The following is a 22,017-nucleotide window of genomic DNA, read 5'->3' on the forward strand; positions in this document are numbered from 1 at the left end:
AGTGGTTCGATTCCTGGCTATAACTGCCCACTGTCGAAGTGCCCTTGGGCAAGGCACTGAACCTTGATTTGCCTTGCATGGCAGCAGCCCCATTGGTGTGTGAATGTGTGCGTGAATGGGTAAATATGTGCTAATGTAAAGCGCTTTGGGCATGGTAACCATGCAGAAAAATGTGCTATATAAGTACTGTGCATTTACCATGTTTACCTCATATACATGCCAGATATGAAAAAGACTCCTTGTATCAAGGAGTTATTAGTCATTTATTGAATTTGGCGTGTTGCCAAAAAAATGGTCGACTTTAACACCCCGCCCAAGTCAGGCCCATGAATGAAAACTCACCATTTTAAGATCTTAAAATCTCATATGTCTCATGAAGAGTCTCACCAATTTTGAGTAGGCTCCAACTAACTCCCTAGGTGCCAAGGTCTTAAATGTGCACCCAGTAAATCGATAAAAATTTCACATTCAATCCAAAATACCCGATTTTCGGTTGGGTTTGGAATATGGGTGCAAGAGACTTTTTGGAGCAGTTTTGCACAATATACCGACTCCCCAAATTTCATCGCTCAACGTAAAAAAAAAAACTAATACGGGAGCGCTACTGAGCCATTGTGTTACATTTTTTCGCAACGTTGCAAAATTATCCAAATTTACGCAAAGCTACATGTATGTGCAAATATTGGTGTGTTTTTGAGCATGTTCAGACCTGCAAATTGGCTATTTTCATTTGCCCTGAAAAAAGAATAATAATCCTTTGCATTACAATAGGGCTCTTACACACTTGGTGCTCGGGCCCTAATAACAAGCTCTAGTGTGCAATACAGGCTGAGACATATAGCATGCATGCCCTCTACTGTTTAACCCCTAACCTACAGGCAAATATTAGTCTACAATTAATAATTTTAAAAAAAAATCTGCATCAATGCGTATACATCCCTAAAATATGCCTCGAAAATTTCATTGTTATCACTCCACAAATAATAATAATAGAAAAAAATGAGAATGCACACACCACCAACAACAGATTTGACAAGCCTGTAATAAAAATGTAATCATAAGCTCAGTGTTTCCATCAGTTCAGTGCTCATGTCATTTTGTCTGCCTGACCTTTTGAATGCATTATTTAATGTCATTTTTGTAGCTGTTCAATTCCTCACACATGCTTTCTTTCATTCAGTTCCATCTTGTTTTCGAAACGGTTATGAGAGGAGTTATGTGGGTGGTAGTCCCAGAAACTGAGTGAGTCATCCAGGAAACCCCTGCACTTGTTCGTCTCCTGCATCTTCTATCCAGCTACGCCCTCCCTCCTTCCCTCTTCTGCACCTCTTTTATACTCTCAATTGTAAACTATCCAATGGGATCAATAGAATCATCCAGAAATGTAATGAGCTCCATAATCAACTTTGACAGTGGTGTATGATATATTTAATTTACACACCAAGAACAAATACCAAATCACAACTAAAGATGAACACGTGATCGGAAATCGGGCTTGCACATGTAATTTTTAAAGGATCGGAATCGGTTAAAAAAGTTTTCAAAATGTATATTTTTAAGTATTAACTCATTGGCTGCCATTGATGGCAATAGACATCTGTTCCATTTTGACTGGCGGGCTAACCACAGAACATACGTTCATTTGCTGCCAGCCTCCCACTTCAAATGGATTGGACGTTTAGCGCCTTCAATGGGAGACAACGAGGAACACTTGAATAGGTCTGACAAGTAGAGATTTCATTTCGTCATCCTCATTCCTCATCTCTCCATGTCAGACCTGTCCAAGATAGTGCGAGAGAATGATTATTAGATCAATCATTGAACAGATTGGCAGTCCAATTTTTTAATTTATTCACAACATTTTTTCTTCTTACCTGTCCTGTTCAGCAGTTCACAGGGGTGAAAGTGGCTAGGATGTCTTGCTGGATGTCCCTGACATAAAGGTCGCCACTGAGCCAGAATTATTCTATTTGGGGTGGGGTGGGGGTGGGGGGCAGGGGGAGTTGGTGGAAATTTTTCAAATCTCCTAAAACCACAGAAATGCAAAGAAAACAGCTTTTGGCACTTATACAATAGCGTGAAAACATATCTGAACCCTTTGGAATTTCTCCCATTTCCAGCATAAAATCACCATCAAATGTAATCTGATCTTTTTTAAAATCACACGGATGAAAAAACAGTGTCCGCTTTAACTAAAATCACCCAAACGTTTATAGGTTTTCATATTTTAATGAGGATAGTATGCAAACAATGAAAGAAAGGGGGAAAATTCCTGTTGCTGCAGATCAATCTGGCACATCGATCAGGACTAATCTTGGCCCATTCTTCTCTACAAAACTGCTGTACTTCAGTCAGATTCTAGGGATGTGTGGCATGACTCGCTGTCTTTAGGTCATGCTACAGCATCTCAATGGGGTTCAAGACTGACCTGGTCACTCAGAACGTGTATTTTGTTCTTCTGAAACCATTCTGAAGTTGATTTACTTCTGTGTTTTGGATCATTGTCTTGTTGCAGCATCCATCCTCTTTTGAGCTTCAACTTTCTGACAGACGGCCTCATGTTTTCCCTCAAAACATCCTGATAAACTTTTGAATTCATTCTTCCATTAATGATTGCAAGTTGTCCAGGCCCCGAGGCAGCAAAACAGCCCCAAATCATGATAGTCTCTCCACAATGCTTCACGGTGGGGATAAGGTGTTGTTGTTGGTGAGCTGTTCCATTTCTCCTCCACACATGATGCTGTGTGTTATTCCAAAACAATTCTTTTGTTTCATCAGTCCACAAAATATTTTGCCAAAACCTCTTTGGAGTGTCCAAGTGCCTTTTTGCAAACAGTAAAGTAGCAGTTTTTAGAAAGCAGTGGCTCCTGCTTGGAATCCTCCCATGAACATCATTCTTGGCCATAGTTTTACATACAATTGATGTGTGCACATAGATATTGGACTGTGCCAGTGATTTCTTTAAGTCTTTAGCAGACACTCTAGGGTTCTTTTTTTTTTTTTTTTTTTTTTTTTTTTTTTTACGTCTCTGAGTATTCGGCGCTGAACTCTTGGCGTCATCTTTGGTGGACGGCCATTCCATGGGAGGAAGCAACAGTGCCTAACTCTCTCCTTTTGTGGACAACTTCTCTGACTGTCTATTGATGGACATCCAGACTTTTAGAGATGGTTTTGTATCCTTTCCCAGCTTTACACAAATCAAAAATCCTTGATCGCAGGTCAAACTACAAACTACGCCCACATGATACGGTAGATATCACATATTATAGAACTGATGCAAATGACAGACACGGCTGCATTGGCAACATGTTTTAAGGACTACATGCTTTAGTAAACAGCTGCCATCTTAAAGCAGGAGACCTCTCAGGAAGGCTCTGATGTAGAGATCCTTCCTAGCAAACCTAAGTAACTTTTTTTTTTTTTTAAATATAAAATGCTCCTAAATCGGCAAAATCTTGACTAAAATCTATCTTTAAATAATGAAACAGTTTTAAAACTTACACATGTTGAAAGTAGACAGAAGGGAACTAATGCAATAACAGCAGCAATTTTAACAACTTTAACGGTTGATTCACAACTTCAAATGACTTCCACACATAGCAAAGGTTACTATCTAGTTATTGCAATACCCTTGTGTCTAGTTAAGTGGAGGGTAAAGAATTGGGCTAGGGCCAATTGTCCCCAAAACCCTTTAAACTTTACATTGTGTGACCAGTTGTTTTTTTTGTTTTTGTTTTTTGTTGTTGTTGTGAATGAATGAATGAATGTTGTTTTACATTCAGGTAACTGAGTTACTAACGCAATTACTTTTTTGGGAGCAGTAATTTGTAACTGTAATTAATTACTTTTTGAAAGTAAAATTAACAACACTGCAGTTATCACGTGACCAAACCCAGCTAGGATGCAGCCTAACAAACTAGATAGGCAATAGGCAAAAAAATGGTGTGCATTGTCAACATCTGACAAGAACTACTTAACATTTTTCTGTCATCTCATTTTGTCAGACACAAACCAGCAAATGTCTCGTTATGTTTTAATCATTATACATGAAATTGAAGAAAATTTGGTCATCAATGAAATATTTTCGTGAACATCATCGCTAACTACAGCAACCTTGGTTGTAACCTTAGTTATATCATGGTTTCAAACACAAATGTCATGTTGCAGAACATTTATAGTATTTTTTTCCAACTTAATGAAACTCCCAATACAACACATGGCATTTGGTCCTTAGAAAACATAGACATTTTCTGTTTTTCTGTCAGTTTCTGACTCCTCCTACTTTTACAGGTATTTTGTTCTTGACCCCAAGGTTGGCCGACTTGACTACTATCGAAATGAACACAGCAAAAGCCAGCATCCTCCCAGAGGGTCCCTGTCTCTACTCGGAGCATTGGTTGTCTCCTGTAGTGACTTTCCTTACATGTTTTCTATTCAGTCTTCAACTCAGCAATCCTATAAACTAAGAGGTAAGTGTGAGGTCACTTAATACTGGACCTAGCAAAGGTTTTTTTTTTGTGTGTGTGTTTTTTTTTAAAAATAAATAAATACATCAAATCCCTTATTCAAGCAACTTTTATGGGGATACAAAGGGATATGTTGGGTAGGGCAGAGGTGGGTAGAGTAGCCATAATTTTTACTCAAGTAAGAGTTGCGTTACTTCAAAACAATATTACTCAAGTAAAAGTAGTCATCCAAAAATATACTCAAGTACAAGTAAAAAAGTATTTGGTGAAAAGAGTACTCAAGTAATGAGGCACATTGTTAGTAAATGCTTACGATGTTTGATTTTTTTTTTTTTTTTCAGGACAAAGTTGTCTAAATGAAATGTTATTATTATGCTGTACTATAACTAAAGTCAGTATACATCTCGCTTAATGCAATCTTCTGATATGCTTGCAATTATGACCAGTTGTTTTTCACTGAAACTGCTGATAGTTAGTTTTGCCTCAGATAATCATGGACTTAAGCTCCCAACAATAATCATGGACTTTTAACTGCCAACCAGCAAGGCTCATGACCTATTTTGCATGATGAGTTAAACACCGAACAGACACACCTCCTTCTAAGTACAGTATATAAGCAACGCCGAGCTCACTGTTCGGTGTGCATTTGTCTACACAGCTTTTGTTCTGTCACTGAATGCACCCAGAAATTTCTAAAATTAAAACTGTGCAGTAATGATCTCTTGCCTCCAGTCAGTCTTTTGCTTTGCAATCCAGTCTAGCCGTCTCACCTGAATTGAAAACGAACACACGGAGGACCTGAAAGACTGCCTCCAACATAACCTATTACATAACCACATTAAGCTAAAGAAATACAAAAAAACCCCAAATAATTGAATTCTGGCGAGAGAAAAGAATCTACAGAAATGAAGCATTATTCATCCAAAAAGCAAGAGTGCTCTCTAGTGGAGAAAACATTTCCTAGAATCGCATCGCCGGTTTTCCGTGGTCAATCGGTGCCAAATAAAAAATGGGAAATAGAATTTAAAGTCAACGTCTCGGGCAAGTAAAATCTAATATTTAGATTAAAATGTAACGACGAGCGTAGCCCAAAGTGGCGAGTAGGACTAGCGTTTCTTTTTCACAATCTACCCAGGTAAAAGTAAAAAGTATGGCTTAGTAAAAGTACCTCTTCGAGGTATTTTTTTTCTCAAAAAGTTACTCAAGTAAATGTTGTGTTGTAAGTGTTACTACCCACCTCTGGATGGGGGCACTTAAAGGTTTCTTGTTTAGATGCGAAACTTTCTCGTTTGGATGAGAAACAAAACGCAGTATATTCTGGTAAACCTGTTACATTTGAACAAGGTCTAAGACAGTCATTGACACCCTTCACAAAGAGGTTAAGCCACAAAAGGTAATTGCTACAGAAGGTTGGTGGTTACAGAGTGCTGTATTCAAGCATATTAACAAAATGACATGTGGTTGGAAAATGTAAACCAGCAACAGGGATCCATTACACCTACGCAGAGCCAAAGGTTGATTCCAATCCATTCTGGGGCGCAATGATGCAGTAATTTATGCAAAAGGTGTTCAAACCAAATATTTAATGGATATTTGATTGGTCTTATATAATGTATATACTAATTCTCTGAGACTGAAATTTATGAGATAAAATCATCAAAATTAAACTTAAAGTGATCCTCTACCTTAAATACATGTAGGCTCTTATAAAACACAATTGTTCTCTTGTACTAAAATATGTTGTTAGAAACACATAAAATGTTGAATCAATGGCAATATTTTATAATATTTAGTCCATATTTTGACCGTTAGTTGGCGCCATGGTTTGCGGGCTCGCAGTGATGACGTAATTGGTATCTTTCCAAGTTTGTAGCGTTTTAAACAATTGCTTATTGCTGCCTAAACTCGCGAAGTAAAATGCCACGATGTGCTGCTTTTGGATGCAATTTCCAGTCAAATGGAAACAAGGGGAGTGAACTAAGTGGTCAAGGTGGAATTATTATTTTTAGTGAATAAATTTGCATAAGTGGAAGCTTCTCCCCCTTTTTGGTCCCTGTATGCACGTACCCTACCCACCACGCGTTACAACTGGTGCCCGAACATTTTTCCTGGATCCTCAGTCAAGTAAGGGATCCGTCTATTTTCTGGATCCGACGGTCCCACCGCGTCTGCATTATTGGTTTCGGATCTGTCCATTTTTTTGATTCGTCAGTCCCACAGCGGCTTTTCGGATCAGTCTATTTTGTGGAATCGACGGCAGCGACATTGCCATGGGATCGGTCTAATTCCTGGATCTTCGAGTGAGTAAAAAACGCGGATTTGGATTACTATTGCTATCTTTTATGTTGACTATTCTTCGTGGGAGTTTTCCCCAAATCATACTAAATAATTGAAGCACTATGGCACGCTACAGTGACGACAGTGACTCTGACGTGGACCTCACAACAATGTTTGAGATCGTCAGGGAACGCGTGTTTGCTTACTGCTGACCTCCCGAGTGAAGAGTGGTCAAGGTGGAAATATTAAATAAATATTTAAAAAATAAATGTGCATAGTGGAAGCTTCTCCCCTTTTTGGTACTTTTATACACGTATCCTAGCTACCACATATTACAATGTACAAGACATGGATTACACAAGGTGTGCTCTTTGGCCTGTACTGTATGTAAAGCACACGACAGTTCTGGATGCTAACAATCTACATAATTATATTGGGATAAGTTGGAAAAAGCAATATGCTTATCTTGAATATCTGCTAATAAAACCGGACAGCATACACTCTGGCTCCCAACCGGAGTTCCAAACAGCATACACTCTCGCAGCACCAGTTTTGCCCAACTTTTGTCTTATCAGGTATTTGCTGCACGCATTTTTCCCTGAAGCTCGTCTTGTGAACAACCGACAGTGCTGTCCTGCTCTTCACTTTTCAGATCTGGTTCAAATAGGAAGGGTAGAACTGACGACATGTTGGGAAAGCTAACGAGTGACACGCTGGAATTTCGGCAACGGGACCAGTGACGTCACGCACTGCGACGTAACAAGAATGGCGACCTATCACTTAAAATAATTTTACAAACTTTGTTAAAACAAAAACATTAAGAGGGGTTTTAATATCAAATTATTATAACTCATACTAACATCTATCTTTTAAGAATTACTTGTCTTAAAAACAGAGGATCCCTTTAAGTCAACTCATTTATGATAGAATTTTTTTCCAATGTTTTTTGTTGTTGTTTGTTTTCAGACTTACCTGTTGCCAACCATTCAAAATCACACAAACACACCCACTGACTGGGTGGGGTCTTAATCAATATTGTTCGTCAGCACAAGAAGTCTGGTGATTGAACCACAACATTATTAGTTACTACTGGAACAAAATGGTAGCAAGAAATTCAATGCTAGCCTAAAATTTCTGCTCAGTGCTATTTGCAGATCTCTTAGATCTCATGAGTAGGAAACTTGACAGATTCCAAATGTCATTTGTTCATTTAAAAGTTTCCATACCACATTTTATTTGACCTTTAAATTATATTTTATAATGTTGAAAAACACAATGTGCTATGTTCGTGAAGTTGGACCCCATCAGATGCAACTTCTATATGAAAATGATGTACTGTAAATCGTGTGTTATACGTTTGTGCTGCTATAGTTTTTTTTAAAATCTATATATTTACAATTCTTTTAAACAAATTAAAAGTTGAATATCTACAAAGGGGCGGCACGGTGGCTGAGTGGTTAGCACGTCTGCCTCACAGTTCTGAGATCAAGGGTTCAATCCCGGGCTTCGGCCTTCCTGTGTGGAGTTTGCATGTTCTCCCCGTGCCTGCGTGGGTTTCCTCCGGGAACTCCGGTTTCCTCCCACATCCCAAAAACATGCATAGTAGGCTGATTGAACACTCTAAATTGTCCATAGGTGTGAATGGTTGTGTGTCTCCTTGTGCCCTGCGATTGGCTGGCAACTAATTCAGGGTGTCCCCTGCCTACTGCCCGAAGTTAGCTGGGATAGGCTCCAGCACCTCCGCGACCCTCGTGAGGAATAAGCGGCATGGAAAATGAATGAATGAATGAATGAATATCTACAAAGCCGTTGCAGCACAAATTATTTTTTTACAGCACGAACGCAGCTTAAACGTATGGCACAGTTGAGTTTCCGTACCGTCGTGAATGGGGGCTGTGTCACATCGTCACTACAAATTAAAACTTGAACATCTAAAAAACCGTTGCAGTGCAAACAATTTTTTTACAGTGCAAACCAGCACAAACGAATGGCACCATTGCGGTTCCGTTCCACCGTAGATGGGGTCTGCAAGATGTCATCACTGTGAATTTAAAGCAGAATATCTTCAAAAACTTTGCAGCACAAACAAAAGGTTTTACAACACAAATAATTGCCACCATTTTTAGCTGGTTTAGATCAAAATGGGGGAATGGCTGACCTCATATTGACCTATAAAACAATTGTAAATATCTCAAAAACAATAGAACAAATGAAACCTTCTATAGCACAAACCTGCACAAACACAATTTTTGATATAAGTTGCGTCTGATGGGGGGCCAATTTCACAGAGGTCAAAACACTATGTAAACTGTAAAATATTCCGTTTATAGCAAAAAGCGTATATTTTGTAGCGTAGCTGTACTATCTACAAAAGTGAAGCCCCTAGTCTCTGTGTTGGATACGATCAGCAGTAACAGCAGTCTCTATTTGCTTCTTTCAGCATCAAATGCAGAGGAACAGGAGTTATGGATGACACAACTACAGCTATGTACTCGGTGCCACTCTGACTATGGGGCTAAGGTACACACACAGCCACACTGCCAGTCATTGAAACTAGTTTTTAAATCTGTTAAATCCACCAATCAGCCCATTACGAAATAAGTTATTTGTCTTCGTCCAGGATGCCAGAGCTCAGCAGGCGTTGTAAACTAAGGTTGCAAAAACAGGACAAGAATATGCATATACAGTGCCTTGCAAAACTATTCGGCCTCCTTGAATCTTGCAACCTTTCGCCACATTTCAGGCTTCAAACATAAAGATATGAAATTCAATTTTTTTGTCAAGAATCAACAACAAGTGGGACACAATCGTGAAGTGGAACAACATTTATTGGATAATTTAAACTTTTTTAACAAATAAAAAACTGAAAAGTGGGGCGTGCAATATTATTCGGCCCCTTTACTTTCAGTGCAGCAAACTCACTCCAGAAGTTCAGTGAGGATCTCTGAATGATCCAATGTTGTCCTAAATGACCGATGATGATAAATAGAATCCACCTGTGTGTAATCAAGTCTCCGTATAAATGCACCTGCTCTGTGATAGTCTCAGGGTTCTGTTTAAAGTGCAGAGAGCATTATGAAAACCAAGGAACACACCAGGCAGGTCCGAGATACTGTTGTGGAGAAGTTTAAAGCCGGATTTGGATACAAAAAGATTTCCCAAGCTTTAAACATCTCAAGGAGCACTGTGCAAGCCATCATATTGAAATGGAAGGAGCATCAGACCACTGCAAATCTACCAAGACCCGGCCGTCCTTCCAAACTTTCTTCTCAAACAAGGAGAAAACTGATCAGAGATGCAGCCAAGAGGCCAATGATCACTCTGGATGAACTGCAGAGATCTACAGCTGAGGTGGGAGAGTCTGTCCATAGGACAACAATCAGTCGTACACTGCACAAATCTGGCCTTTATGGAAGAGTGGCAAGAAGAAAGCCATTTCTCAAAGATATCCATAAAAAGTCTCGTTTAAAGTTTGCCACAAGCCACCTGGGAGACACACCAAACATGTGGAAGAAGGTGCTCTGGTCAGATGGAACCAAAATTGAACTTTTTGGCCACAATGCAAAATGATACGTAAAAGCAACACAGCTCATCACCCTGAACACACCATCCCCACTGTCAAACATGGTGGTGGCAGCATCATGGTTTGGGCCTGCTTTTCTTCAGCAGGGACAGGGAAGATGGTTAAAATTGACGGGAAGATGGATGCAGCCAAATACAGGAACATTCTGGAAGAAAACCTGTTGGTATTTGCACAAGACCTGAGACTGGAACGAAGATTTATCTTCCAACAGGACAATGATCCAAAACATAAAGCCAAATCTACAATGGAATGGTTCAAAATAAACGTATCCATGTGTTACAATGGCCAAGTCAAAGTCCAGACCTGAATCCAATCGAGAATCTGTGGAAAGAGCTGAAGACTGCTGTTCACAAACACTCTCCATCCAACCTCACTGAGCTCGAGCTGTTTTTCAAGGAAGAATGGGCAGGAATGTTAGTCTCTCGATGTGCAAAACTGATAGAAACATACCCCAAGCGACTTGCAGCTGTAATTGGAGCAAAAGGTGGCGCTACAAAGTATTAACGCAAGGGGGCCGAATAATATTGCACGCCCCACTTTTCAGTTTTTTATTTGTTAAAAAAGTTTAAATTATCCAATAAATTTTGTTCCACTTCACGATTGTGTCCCACTTGTTGTTGATTCTTGACAAAAAATTAAAATTTTATATCTTTATGTTTGAAGCCTGAAATGTGGCGAAAGGTTGCAAGGTTCAAGGGGGCCGAATACTTTTGCAAGGCACTGTACGTCATGCACTTGTACCACAAGTACGTTTATTTACATGCACTAAACCGCAAGTACGTTTACGTGGGTGTACTTGTCCAAAAATAAATGATTAAATAAAGGTTTCCAACAGTTTAAAATGAACATTGACAGATGAGCACATATTGTAGCGCCTACACAAGGACAACGACAACTTGACGATAATACACAGTCAGCAGGTAAACAATACATTATTTTCAATGAATTATACCCATCTGGACGCCACGAACTGCATGTAAAAATATGCTGTCCGATAGTTGGAGGAGGACGCTCACCGTTACTATTAGCCTAATGTTAACACAAACATGAATGCTATGCTAATGCTAAGAGTTATATTTAATGTGTGGTATCACTCAGCACAGATCTTTAAAGGCTAAAGCAACATTACATACTCTCTCTTGAAGATAAGAAAACTAACAATAAAAAACCGTGTGTGCTTGAAGAGGACCCTGGTTGTAGACAGCAGCACGTCACATGAGTGACACAACAAGACACTGCTACGATGCAGACTAACTACACATAAAAAAATATCACACATTCATAAGTACTCGCTGCTTTTAACTGATCTGCGCATGTGTGCGCAAGGTCGCAGGGCATTGGTTGGACGTTTCTTCGTGTAGAATATTTTGGCAGACCACTGTTTCAAAATAAGATTTGTTCTTGGGCACGTTGCAATTTGAAAACACTGTACTGTAAACTAAAAAGTTTGACCTTTAATTAGTATTTTTTACTATTGAGTTACACAAATATGATCTATAAACTGTGCAAAGCAATGCTATCATGTTTTTTAAAAATATGTCTTCCACTTTGACCTTATGGAAGTGGTCACCATAATTGCGAAGCAGTTATCTGGCAGCCCAAATGGGAAGGGGATGTTGTGCGCTTCAGCATTTTCATCCTGTTAGCAGTACCATGTTTGGCCACCAATTTTACATTTGCGCCTTTAAATTCGACATCTCTTATAATACAATAGTGTTCAATCAATTCTCTTCTCTTTCCTGCCTCTGTATTGGATAAGATCTAGTTGGATTAGATCTCTTCAAAACATTTGGTTTTTGATTCACATTGGAGACAGATTAGATTCCACCCAGATACTGTTATTGTGAAGTAGTTAGTTTTATTTAGCCTCTTACAGGGTCTACATCCCTTCCGTTCAGGCATGTGAAGCATCTCTGTAATGGTTTATCCTCCCTGACATTTTCACTTTCACAGGTGCAGTAAAAGCAATGCATGCTCAGGGTTGTGGTGGATGATGAGACCTGTTCTTTCTAAATGGACAACCAAAATAATCCACACGCTTTGATGGTGTTGCTTTTGTTTCCCTCTCAGCAAATGACTTAATGTCCTTTTTGGTTCTCACCGCTAAAAGCTCCCATCTGTTCAGTCCTCTCCACACACAGCTGTATCAGGTGGCTGATATTTTAAGCACATCTTAGTACGGTCCATTTGCGAATGTGTTAGCACACTCATGTTGTGTGCTTAACTTGATAACCATGTGACTATTATCTAATCATATTCATACATGCTCATCATGTCTTGCCATCAGAGGCTTCAATGCACTGCTCATTCCACCACTGTTGTTTCTTTCTGGAACTTCCTCCAACTGTATAGACTCAACGTTTTTATTTCTAACATATACAGTACATTTAAATTTTTGTGATATGGAGTGAATTGTTTGTAAAAACAAACCTGCGGATTCGCCAAGCAAATCAGTGAACAAATGTAACGAGGATTGTCACACCTTGGTGAGGGTTCTCTCATGTTTAAGTTGTTGAAATTCGCCTCCCCATTCAAGCTGCACGGAAACAGCGACAGCCAAAACAAGTGCTGCTCGGCCGATGCTGCCTCGCGTGCGCCAACCGGGAAGGCGGAACTTCGTGCGTTCTCTTCTTATTTTAACCCTTTGTACTGACTCCATGTTTCAAAAGTTTGAAGAAGACTCACCGAAAACAGATTGACAATTTATTCGTGCACAATGGTCAAAAACAAGGCAAAAACAGACGGCAGAGGGAACAATGCTGAATCCAAAGCTAGGCTACATAGCAAATGTTTCCGAGCAGCAAATCTGTCTTATCTAAGTGTCCAGTGTTTTTTAAGTCCCTGGGCCGGCCGAAGGTGTGTCCGGGTGTTGCTTTGGGATCATCCCTCTCTGGCCGGTTTCGGGCTGTTTAGGTTCATGCGTGGATGGGATGTGGTTGCCACAGCGACCGACGCCGGTCTTGACATCACAAGCGCCCACTATCAACTTTGTTATCCGGGCTGGCTCTACTTGTTTTAGGACAAAGAGCGCTTTGTCCTTGCAGGACTGATTTGCAAGTTTTGGTGCGTCAATCTTGCTCTTGACGCATATGTTGGGCTTCTATGATAAGATGTCGTTGTGTATCTATGCTGCTTTTCATTAAACTATGTTGTGCTATTTATTTTATATTAGGTGCAGTCCTACAGTAAATATGAGAAATGATACTATTCCCTGGTTAATTATATTACGTGTGTTCGAGTAATGCAAACAGTTAGACAGTGCCTACGAGAAATGGTACCATTTTTCCTTTTCCCCCTCAGGAGCCCCGATAAGGTGATTAACTTTACTGTGTCAAGGGCACTGAGTGAAGTCTGCCTAAACTATAGTTAGATGAATGTGTTAGACTAATGCAAACAATAATATGGTGTGTGCGAGAACGGTGCCTTTTCCCGTCAAAGTATATTGTTATGTCTCTTCCTGTTTTATTTCGAAGCCTCACCCTCCTGTTTCCACCACTCACCCTTCCTGATTCCTTACCTGCCTCTGATTGTGATTACTTATTGTTCCCACCTATGCCCCATTCCTCATGTGCCTAAATTGTTTGTTACTCCCTAGTCTCGTGCCAAAGTGACTTCACCCTTCGTTGCCACTACAGCCCAAGTCCATAGCCACAGATATTCTACGTTGTAAGTTTGTTGTTATTTTGTGCCTCATGCTTAGTCCTTTGTTGTAATGACCTACTCCAGGGCATTTTCCCTGGCTCCCTTGTTTCTCATTTGTATCATTTGTTTCTCTGTACGTTTCTTTTCCCCTCCGCCCTCAGTTGTTCCCACCTCTGAGCTATTGTTATAATAAAGACTGAATTCTGCATCTGAGTCTGCTCCATTTCGTCCAAGTGTGAAAAGGATAGTGCAAAAGTTGTAGTTAAGCGTCAATTTATCGATTTGAACTTTTCTGTTATAAATTATGACCCAGATTTTTCACTTTATTCTTTTGCTTAGTCATCATTCAGAATACCTATGTATCACAACCAACAGTGTTGTTTTTGGCAGCCCTTTTAATTTTTGTCTCAGTCTTTTGGATAATTTTTAGTCTTAGTAATTAGTCATTTCAAAATGTTTTCGTCTTCGTCTAGTTTTAGTAGTTGACAAAATCTCATCAAAATTTCACCTAGTTTTAGCCAACAGTAACTCAAATATTTTCGTCTGTAAAATTCAGTTTTAGTAAAAATAAAAAAAAAAAAGGTATACAACAATTTCGAATGAACATAAACGAGCATATATTGTTGCGTCTACAAGGACAACGCCAACTTCGTGATAATACACCCTCGTCAGAAAAAGCAGTGCATCACAGTGGTACCTCGACATGTGATCACTTCGACACACGATCTTTTCGACATCTGATGTAAAATTACACACCATTTGTTTCTACATCCGACGGCATGCTCGAAATACGACGATTTATGACAGCGCTGCAATTTTTCCCGCAAGACGGACGCACTGCTGAGTATCTTGTGGGAGAAATCAACATGGCTTCCAACAAAGTTGTTGCAGGTGGTGAAAAAATATAAAGGTGAGGCTTACCATTAAAATGAAGATGGAAATGATAAAGAAAAATATGAGCGTAGGGCGCACATCCGTGAACTGGTTCAACAATACGGCCGTAGATTGTCCTCCTCCGTTCGCCAGTCTTTATAAGTTAAAGTGCCTGTGACACGAAAAAGCAGGTTTATCTCATAATACACGCGGTATTTTATGCTCCTGAATGAAATGGACCGCTTGGATGTGTGTGGAAGCGATCGCTATGTTTATTTAGTTTTTTGAATCCCGCGCCATGAAAATGAGTGACTTCCGGCAACAGTCTCAAGTTGAGAAAAAAGGGCGCTGTGACGTGTACGGAGGAAGGAGACCTCTTCACTATACAGCCGTACTGTTGTATGAGAAGGACTAAGGATTCAGCTGATTTTGCGGATTATGACGATAATTTTTGCAAAACGGCTGCAGAAAAATCTTGCTGTACGAGGGAGAGGCGTGTGCGCCTTTTTGGGGTTTCAAAAGGTTCCCAATCACCGATGGATATTGGCCAAAACAAGCCCTACTACTATGGGACAATTGGACTTACCAGGAAGTGAGTAAACATTGTGTTTTGTATTATGTGAAATACTGGGATCATTTTAATTTGTAGGTGGCTTGCATTTTGTGGCTGACATGCTCCTTGCTCCCTCGGCCGACGACCAGCGGCTTGTCGCACATCCCCCCGCCGGGAGAGGACTATACTCGGCTTTTGCTCCTCTTCATGTGCCCGGCGTTCTGTCAAATTTTCCAACCGATCAGAAATTGCAACTTTGAGTTAAAAATAGCCGCAAATACAGCGATTACAAAGTAAACACTACAAACTTTCTTTAAATAAAGGACTACTTTCGTTAGATCATGGATGGGTACGTAAAAAGCTCTCCTCATACACATTAGCTGCACGTTAGCTGTTTACGACTTCGCCGTGTAGTAAAGCATTATTTTGCCATATTCGTGATGACCATTTGGCAGCTACACGCTCTTCCGACGTCAGCCGGTTTGTTCAGCGGTCATTGTCCAGCTGCTTCCCCGGCGAGCTCTCCTGTCCGTAGTAGCAGGGAAACGAGCTGTAAATTGCTCTCCGCCGGGCGGTTTGCCGATCGGCATAGACAATCGACAACCCAGTCGTCATGTACTCCCCAAGGTTTCTCGTTTTCTCCCGAAGACTGGAGTTTTTGGAGTTTTTCCTTGCCGACATGGAGGGTCTAAGGATGGGGGATACCCAGGACTTGAATTTATTTATTCATCTTTGTTGCTTCGTTTGCTGTTTCTGATTGTGTATCATATTGCCTCTGCAAAGCCCTTTGAGACAACATTTTTGTGATCTAGGGCTATACAAATAAAATTGAATTGAATTGAATTTGTCATGCCTGGGTGAGGGTTGTCACGTCTTTGTATATTGTCTCTTCCTGCTTTATTTTGAAGCCTCACCCTCCTGTTTCCACCACTCACCCGTCCTGCTGTCTCACCTGTCTCTGATTATGATTACCTATTGTTCCCACCTGTGCCCTATTCCTCATGTGCTTAAATTGTTTGTCACTCCCTAGTCTCGTGCCAAAGTGTCTTTGCCCTTCATTGCCACCAAAGCCAGTCCATAGCCAGAGATATTCTAAGTTGTGAGTTGTTCATAGTATTCTGCCATAGCTCTTTGTTATTTAGTGCCTCATGCGTAGCCCTTTGTTGTAATTGTAAACTCCAGGGCATTTTGCCTGCCTCTCTTGTTTCTCGTTTTTATTATTTTTGTTTCATAGGCCGTTATTTCCTCCTGCTGGAGCGCCCTCAGTTTGTACTTACCTCTGACCATTTTATATTATTAAAAGATTGAATTCTGCATCTGAGTCCGCTCATCTTGTCTAAGTGTGACAGAATTAAAATTATCCGGGCTAGTTATGTGTGATTTTCCGCTTCAAAGACTTTGAAATATCACTCGGTTTGGGTTTGCATGTCTGCTAGTTGTCACGCCTCTTGGTTTGTTTACATTCTCCGAAGCCGGGGAAGGGAAATGACATAAGCCCGATTTAGGTTGCATAAAATATCGTTCGGGAGGTGCGACAGTAAAGGTGAAGTCGACAGTTTTGAGCATTATGGAGTCATTTTGCCATGTTGTTTGAATATATGCATTTTTGTTATTTCATATTCCGTTCAGCACAAGACTGTTATTTGTCCTGACCATGCCATATATTAGGCTATTGGGGAAAAATACTGGGATAAAAATAATATCCTGTAAAAGTATTGGAGTGGAGAAACTGAAACAATGACATTTTGTGGCTCTCTTCGTCGCGTTTTCCTCGTTCTGAATAATCCCCCCTCAATGGGCTGCATACTAAATCAGATGAAATCGTGACTCCGCTGACGTCATCCACCTGTTGGGGACGCTAGAGCCCTATTTTGGTAGGCGTGGCTAACCGGCAAATTAAAAAACTAATTTCTCGTCATCTGTTCTTTGCTAAATTGTTGTATATAGTCGAATTGTCTCAAAATATGATTCTAATTCACATAATAATCCTATTTAAGACTTTTTTTTCTCCTGTCGTATGCACTTTAAGGTGACAATTATTTTTATCGTAAAATCGCCAAAGAAATCGCCAGCTTTGTCAGGTTTTTAATAATTTATTTCAGAACTTGTTTAACACAACATGCCTACTGTCCGCACAGCTGAACAAATGAAGTGAAAGTAAAAAGTCCTCCCTCAATCTGACACATCAGCCACACTACTTGTGCAGGTACACCACATAAAAATACATTGCCACATTAGAACCCGGTTTGTTACATTATATTAGTTATTATTATATTATTATTCCAATTTTTATCCATAATATATGTTTGGTCTGTGTAATTGCTATTTGCAATAGTACCAGCAGGATTTATTAAGGATTTAGTGTCGGTTTAAATGGAATTATGCTGTATTCTTACGGAAAATCCTGCTCGACATACGACCATTTCGACTTACAAACAAGGTCCTGGAACGAATTCACCTTGTATGTAGAGGTATCACTGTATTTTCAATGAAACCTACCTAGAATTTTCCTGTGCTTTCAAACAAGCCATACGGAGCGCAGCTTAGCTTGAGACACATCCTAAACTCTGGTGAGGAGGGAGAGGCGCAGCACATCTCACGTGAGTGACACGACCCACACACTGCACCATATGACAGAGATGAAGTCGCATTTTCGTCTCGTCGTCTTATCAGATGAAAACTGGCATTCGTCTCATTATGTTCTGGTCTTCAGAGCCACGTTTTTAGCCCGTTGTTATGTCATCGTCATGAAATAATTGTTCGTTGACGAAATATTTTCGTTGACATCATTGTTGACGAAAACAACACTGACATCAAACATGAATACACAATATGAAATATATTGTATAGCTATACCAAAACATAATTCAATACTACATACAAAGAAGCAATCCACATACCTTGTCCAGAATATGGCAATTAAATTGTACAAAATTATGTGTTTCACTATTTCTGATTCATTAGTTGGAACTGACTACGTAAGTTTATGAATTTATGAATCCGATCAATGCCTCTGGTAAAATATTACACACCAATCCGAAAACAGAATCATAAACGTCCTCCCACTGACTTCAAGGGCATTTTCATGTTGGTTCACTGCTCACTTATACACGTCACTGGGAAGTGGTTGGATTGACTCTGAGGTATTTATAGAAGGCTGAGGTTCCCAGCAGACCCTTGATTCGACTTGGTCTGTCTGTCTCTAAGACAGGGGTCGGGAACCTTTTAGACAGAGAGAGCCATAACCCAAAATATTTTAAAATGTGATTCCACAAGAGCCATACAGTTTGTGTCTATGTGTAAGTATGTATATAAACACACACTGTATATTCTATATTCTTCTGCCAGCGTGTCCGAGTCCGTTTTGTAAGCACTGTTTCTTTCATGAACACATTTAAATGCATTACACAGGAGGCAGATGTTCACGCTCTGCTTTTATCAGCAGTCGCCGAGTTGTGATTGGGATAAAACTTGAGAAAACGACAAAGAAAAGCTAACAACGTTACTTGGGTTGTTACAATCGTTGCGCAGTTGTGCACTGAAGGAATTCGCTCCGCTACCCCCCCCCCCCCCCCCGAGCCTCGGAAACATCGCCAGCCGAACGAAATGCTGTTCCGCTGGCACCGCTGCCGCAAGCCAACCGGTGGAGGCCAAGATTCCGCACATTCACTCCCATCTTAACCCTTTGTACTGACTCCATGTTCCAAAAGTTTGAAGAAGGCTCACCGAAAACAGGTTGACAATTTATTCGTCGACAATGGTTAAAAACAAGGCAAAAACAGACGACGGAGGGGACCTTGCTGGATCCAGGGTCGGCAAACAAGGCAACATGGAAATGTTCCCGAACAGCGACCGTGTTATCTAAATGTTCAGTTCTTTTTTAAAGCTGCGGTGGAGTGGGCCGGGCTGAAGGCGTGGCTGGGTGGTGTCTTGGGATCATCCCTCTGTGGCAGGTTTTGGGCGGTTAGGTTCGTGCGTCATCCTTCGTGGCTGGGTCGTGGTTGCCACAGCGACCGACGCTGGTCTTGACGTCCCGGGCACCCGCCATCAACTTGTTATCCTGGTTGAGCGAGGTGCTCTCCGATACTGCTTGTTTTAGGACAGAGCGCCCTGCTCTTTGTCCTGGAGTGCCCGGGAGAACTGATTGCAAGAGTTGGTGCGTCAATCTTGCTAATGGCGTTGGGTTACTGTGATAAGATGGTGTTGTGTATCCTCTATTCTGCTTCTTTTCATTAAACTATGGTGTAAGTGCTGTTTATCTTATATTAGGTGTGTTAGAGTAATATAAACAATTCTACAGTAAATATGAGAAATGATACTATTCCCTGATTGATTATATTACGCGTGTTAGAGTAATGCAAACAGTTATATGTTGTGTGCAAGAAAGGTAACTATTCCCTTCAGCACTCACTACAAGGAAAATGGCAAATAGAAACATTGTGTGGCGCCGCATATATTTCCTGTAATAGAAAACCACAATCGGGGACAACCAGGGGGTTTTGTCAAACAGTGCCCGAGACAGGCGGAGCCTTTTGGGGGTGGTCGTTTCGTGGCGACATTTTGACAGTCCAAAAAGTCACGAAAGTGAAGCGCCTGTGAGACTTGGGGTACCATGCAGTGGTTTAATTTTCCACATTTAAGATGGGTTGGCAGAGAGCCATATGCGCTCATCATCAAAAAACGGACACTTAAGACACTGATTGGCATCATCGCTAACTAGCCTGGCACTCCATGCCAAGTACTAACGTATCATGAACAAAGAATACAAACAATACAATTATCTTCATTTACTCACATTTGACAGATTCACACTGGATCTAACAACACAAAAGACAATCTAACAATTTAACTCTCGACACTTTGTAATATTATGGATTCAGCAACACAACCCGAGTGTAGCCGTTAACTCTCTTGCTCCACTCATTGGCCCGTGCGTGCAGCATCACATTACACACAAAATAGGGGCCCAAATGATCAAATTAGTTGACAACTAATTTATCAATCAATTTTAAAGGGAACCTCAGACTTAAAGACTTGTACCCTCTTATAAGCCAAAATTGTTCTTTTACTAAAATTTGTTATGAGAAACACATAAAATATTACCATTGATTTAAAAATCTATAATATTTAGTACGTTTTGACCTACGGAAGTTTTCTGCGTGCCATGGATGTTCGGGGTGATCACGTAGTATGTCACTCACGAGATGAGAACTACGGTCTTCTGCAATTCCTTCTAGTCGGCGAGACGTCCAACACATGCGCACATCGGTTAAAAGCGGCGAGTACTTACTATTTGTGTTTTTATTGAGCCTTTTAATAGCTTTCACTGTAATTGCCTCAAAAAGCTTTTTGCATGTATTGATTGATTGATTGAATTTTATTTCGAAAACATGCATCACATTATGGATATACAAGAATACAAACAAAACATAAGATTCGAAAAGGAGTAGGAAGAAGTAAAAACTTATATGAATCCTACCCCTTTGTCCGCTACCTACTCATCAGCATGAATCAGACAAAACAAATACAATTCACAACAGTTCAATAATGCCTAAAGAACAATTGTTGGCATCACTCAACATTTTCTCAACATAAATACTATAATTCATTACTATAATTACAGAAAACAAGATCTTTGTATTTTCTCTTAAACACGCTCAAATTAGCGCTTTTCTTTAGGTCCTCAGTAAGTTTGTTCCACAAGTCCACACCTAAAATTGAAGGACAAAAACTCTTTTTTGTTGTACGGTGGTATTGCTTTTTGAAATTTTACTCCCCTCTCAGATTATACCCTCCTTGTCTATTTGAAAACAAAATTTGTATATTTCCAGGTAATGCGTTTTTCCGTGCCTTGAACATGATTATGGCCGTTTTGAATTTGACTAGATCCAGGAATTTTAACTGCTTGGATTCCAAGAACAGTCTATTTGTATGTTCGAGGTATTAAGCCTTGTGCACTATTCTTATTGCCTTTTTTTGAAGTACCACAAGTGACCGTAAATTGCTGGGATATGTATTGCTCCAAACCTCCACACAGTAGCTGAGGTATGGCATTACTAATGAAGAGAACAAGATATGGCGTGCTTTATAATTTAAAAAGGGTTTCGTTTTGTTCAGTAGTCCAACACTTTTTGCCAGTTTTGTTTTTATGTACTTTATTTGTGACTTCCAATTCAACTGTTCATCCAGTATTACACCTAAAAATTTAGTCTCAGTTACTCGCTCAATTTCGCTATTGTCTATAAATATCTTTTCTGCAGTTTGTGTCTTTTTATTTCCAAACAAAATATATTTAGTTTTTTCCATATTTATTGATAATTTGTTTAGCGTGAACCAGTGATTCAGATATGTTAATTCAGTCATTACCTCATGCATCAGATTCGTTAAAAATTTTCCTGAGCATAGGATGCTAGTGTCATCTGCAAAGAGTAGAAATTTTAAATTTTTTAGATGTCATACATAGGTCATTGATAAATAGTATAAAGAGTTTTGGACCCAATACAGAGCCCTGTGGTACTCCAACTGTATTGTCCGATAATGATGATCTGTAATCACCAATCTGTACGTACTGCTTGCGATTTCCCATGTAACTTTTTAACCATTCCAGAACAATGCCTCTAAAC

General features: G+C 40.0%; 1 protein-coding gene across 1 annotated transcript in view; it reads left to right on the forward strand.

The window, feature by feature from the left end:
* LOC130914576 (oxysterol-binding protein-related protein 11-like) overlaps window positions 1-22,017 on the forward strand; it is a 122,250-nt gene that overhangs the window by 6,672 nt on the left and 93,561 nt on the right. The window contains exons 2-3 of the mRNA XM_057833898.1: window positions 4,291-4,469; window positions 9,184-9,263. Of these exons, the coding sequence (XP_057689881.1) occupies window positions 4,291-4,469; window positions 9,184-9,263 (259 nt within the window). The remainder of the gene's footprint in view (window positions 1-4,290; window positions 4,470-9,183; window positions 9,264-22,017) is intronic.

Source organism: Corythoichthys intestinalis, chromosome 4 (assembly GCF_030265065.1).
Source record: "Corythoichthys intestinalis isolate RoL2023-P3 chromosome 4, ASM3026506v1, whole genome shotgun sequence".
Classification (NCBI taxonomy): domain Eukaryota; kingdom Metazoa; phylum Chordata; class Actinopteri; order Syngnathiformes; family Syngnathidae; genus Corythoichthys; species Corythoichthys intestinalis.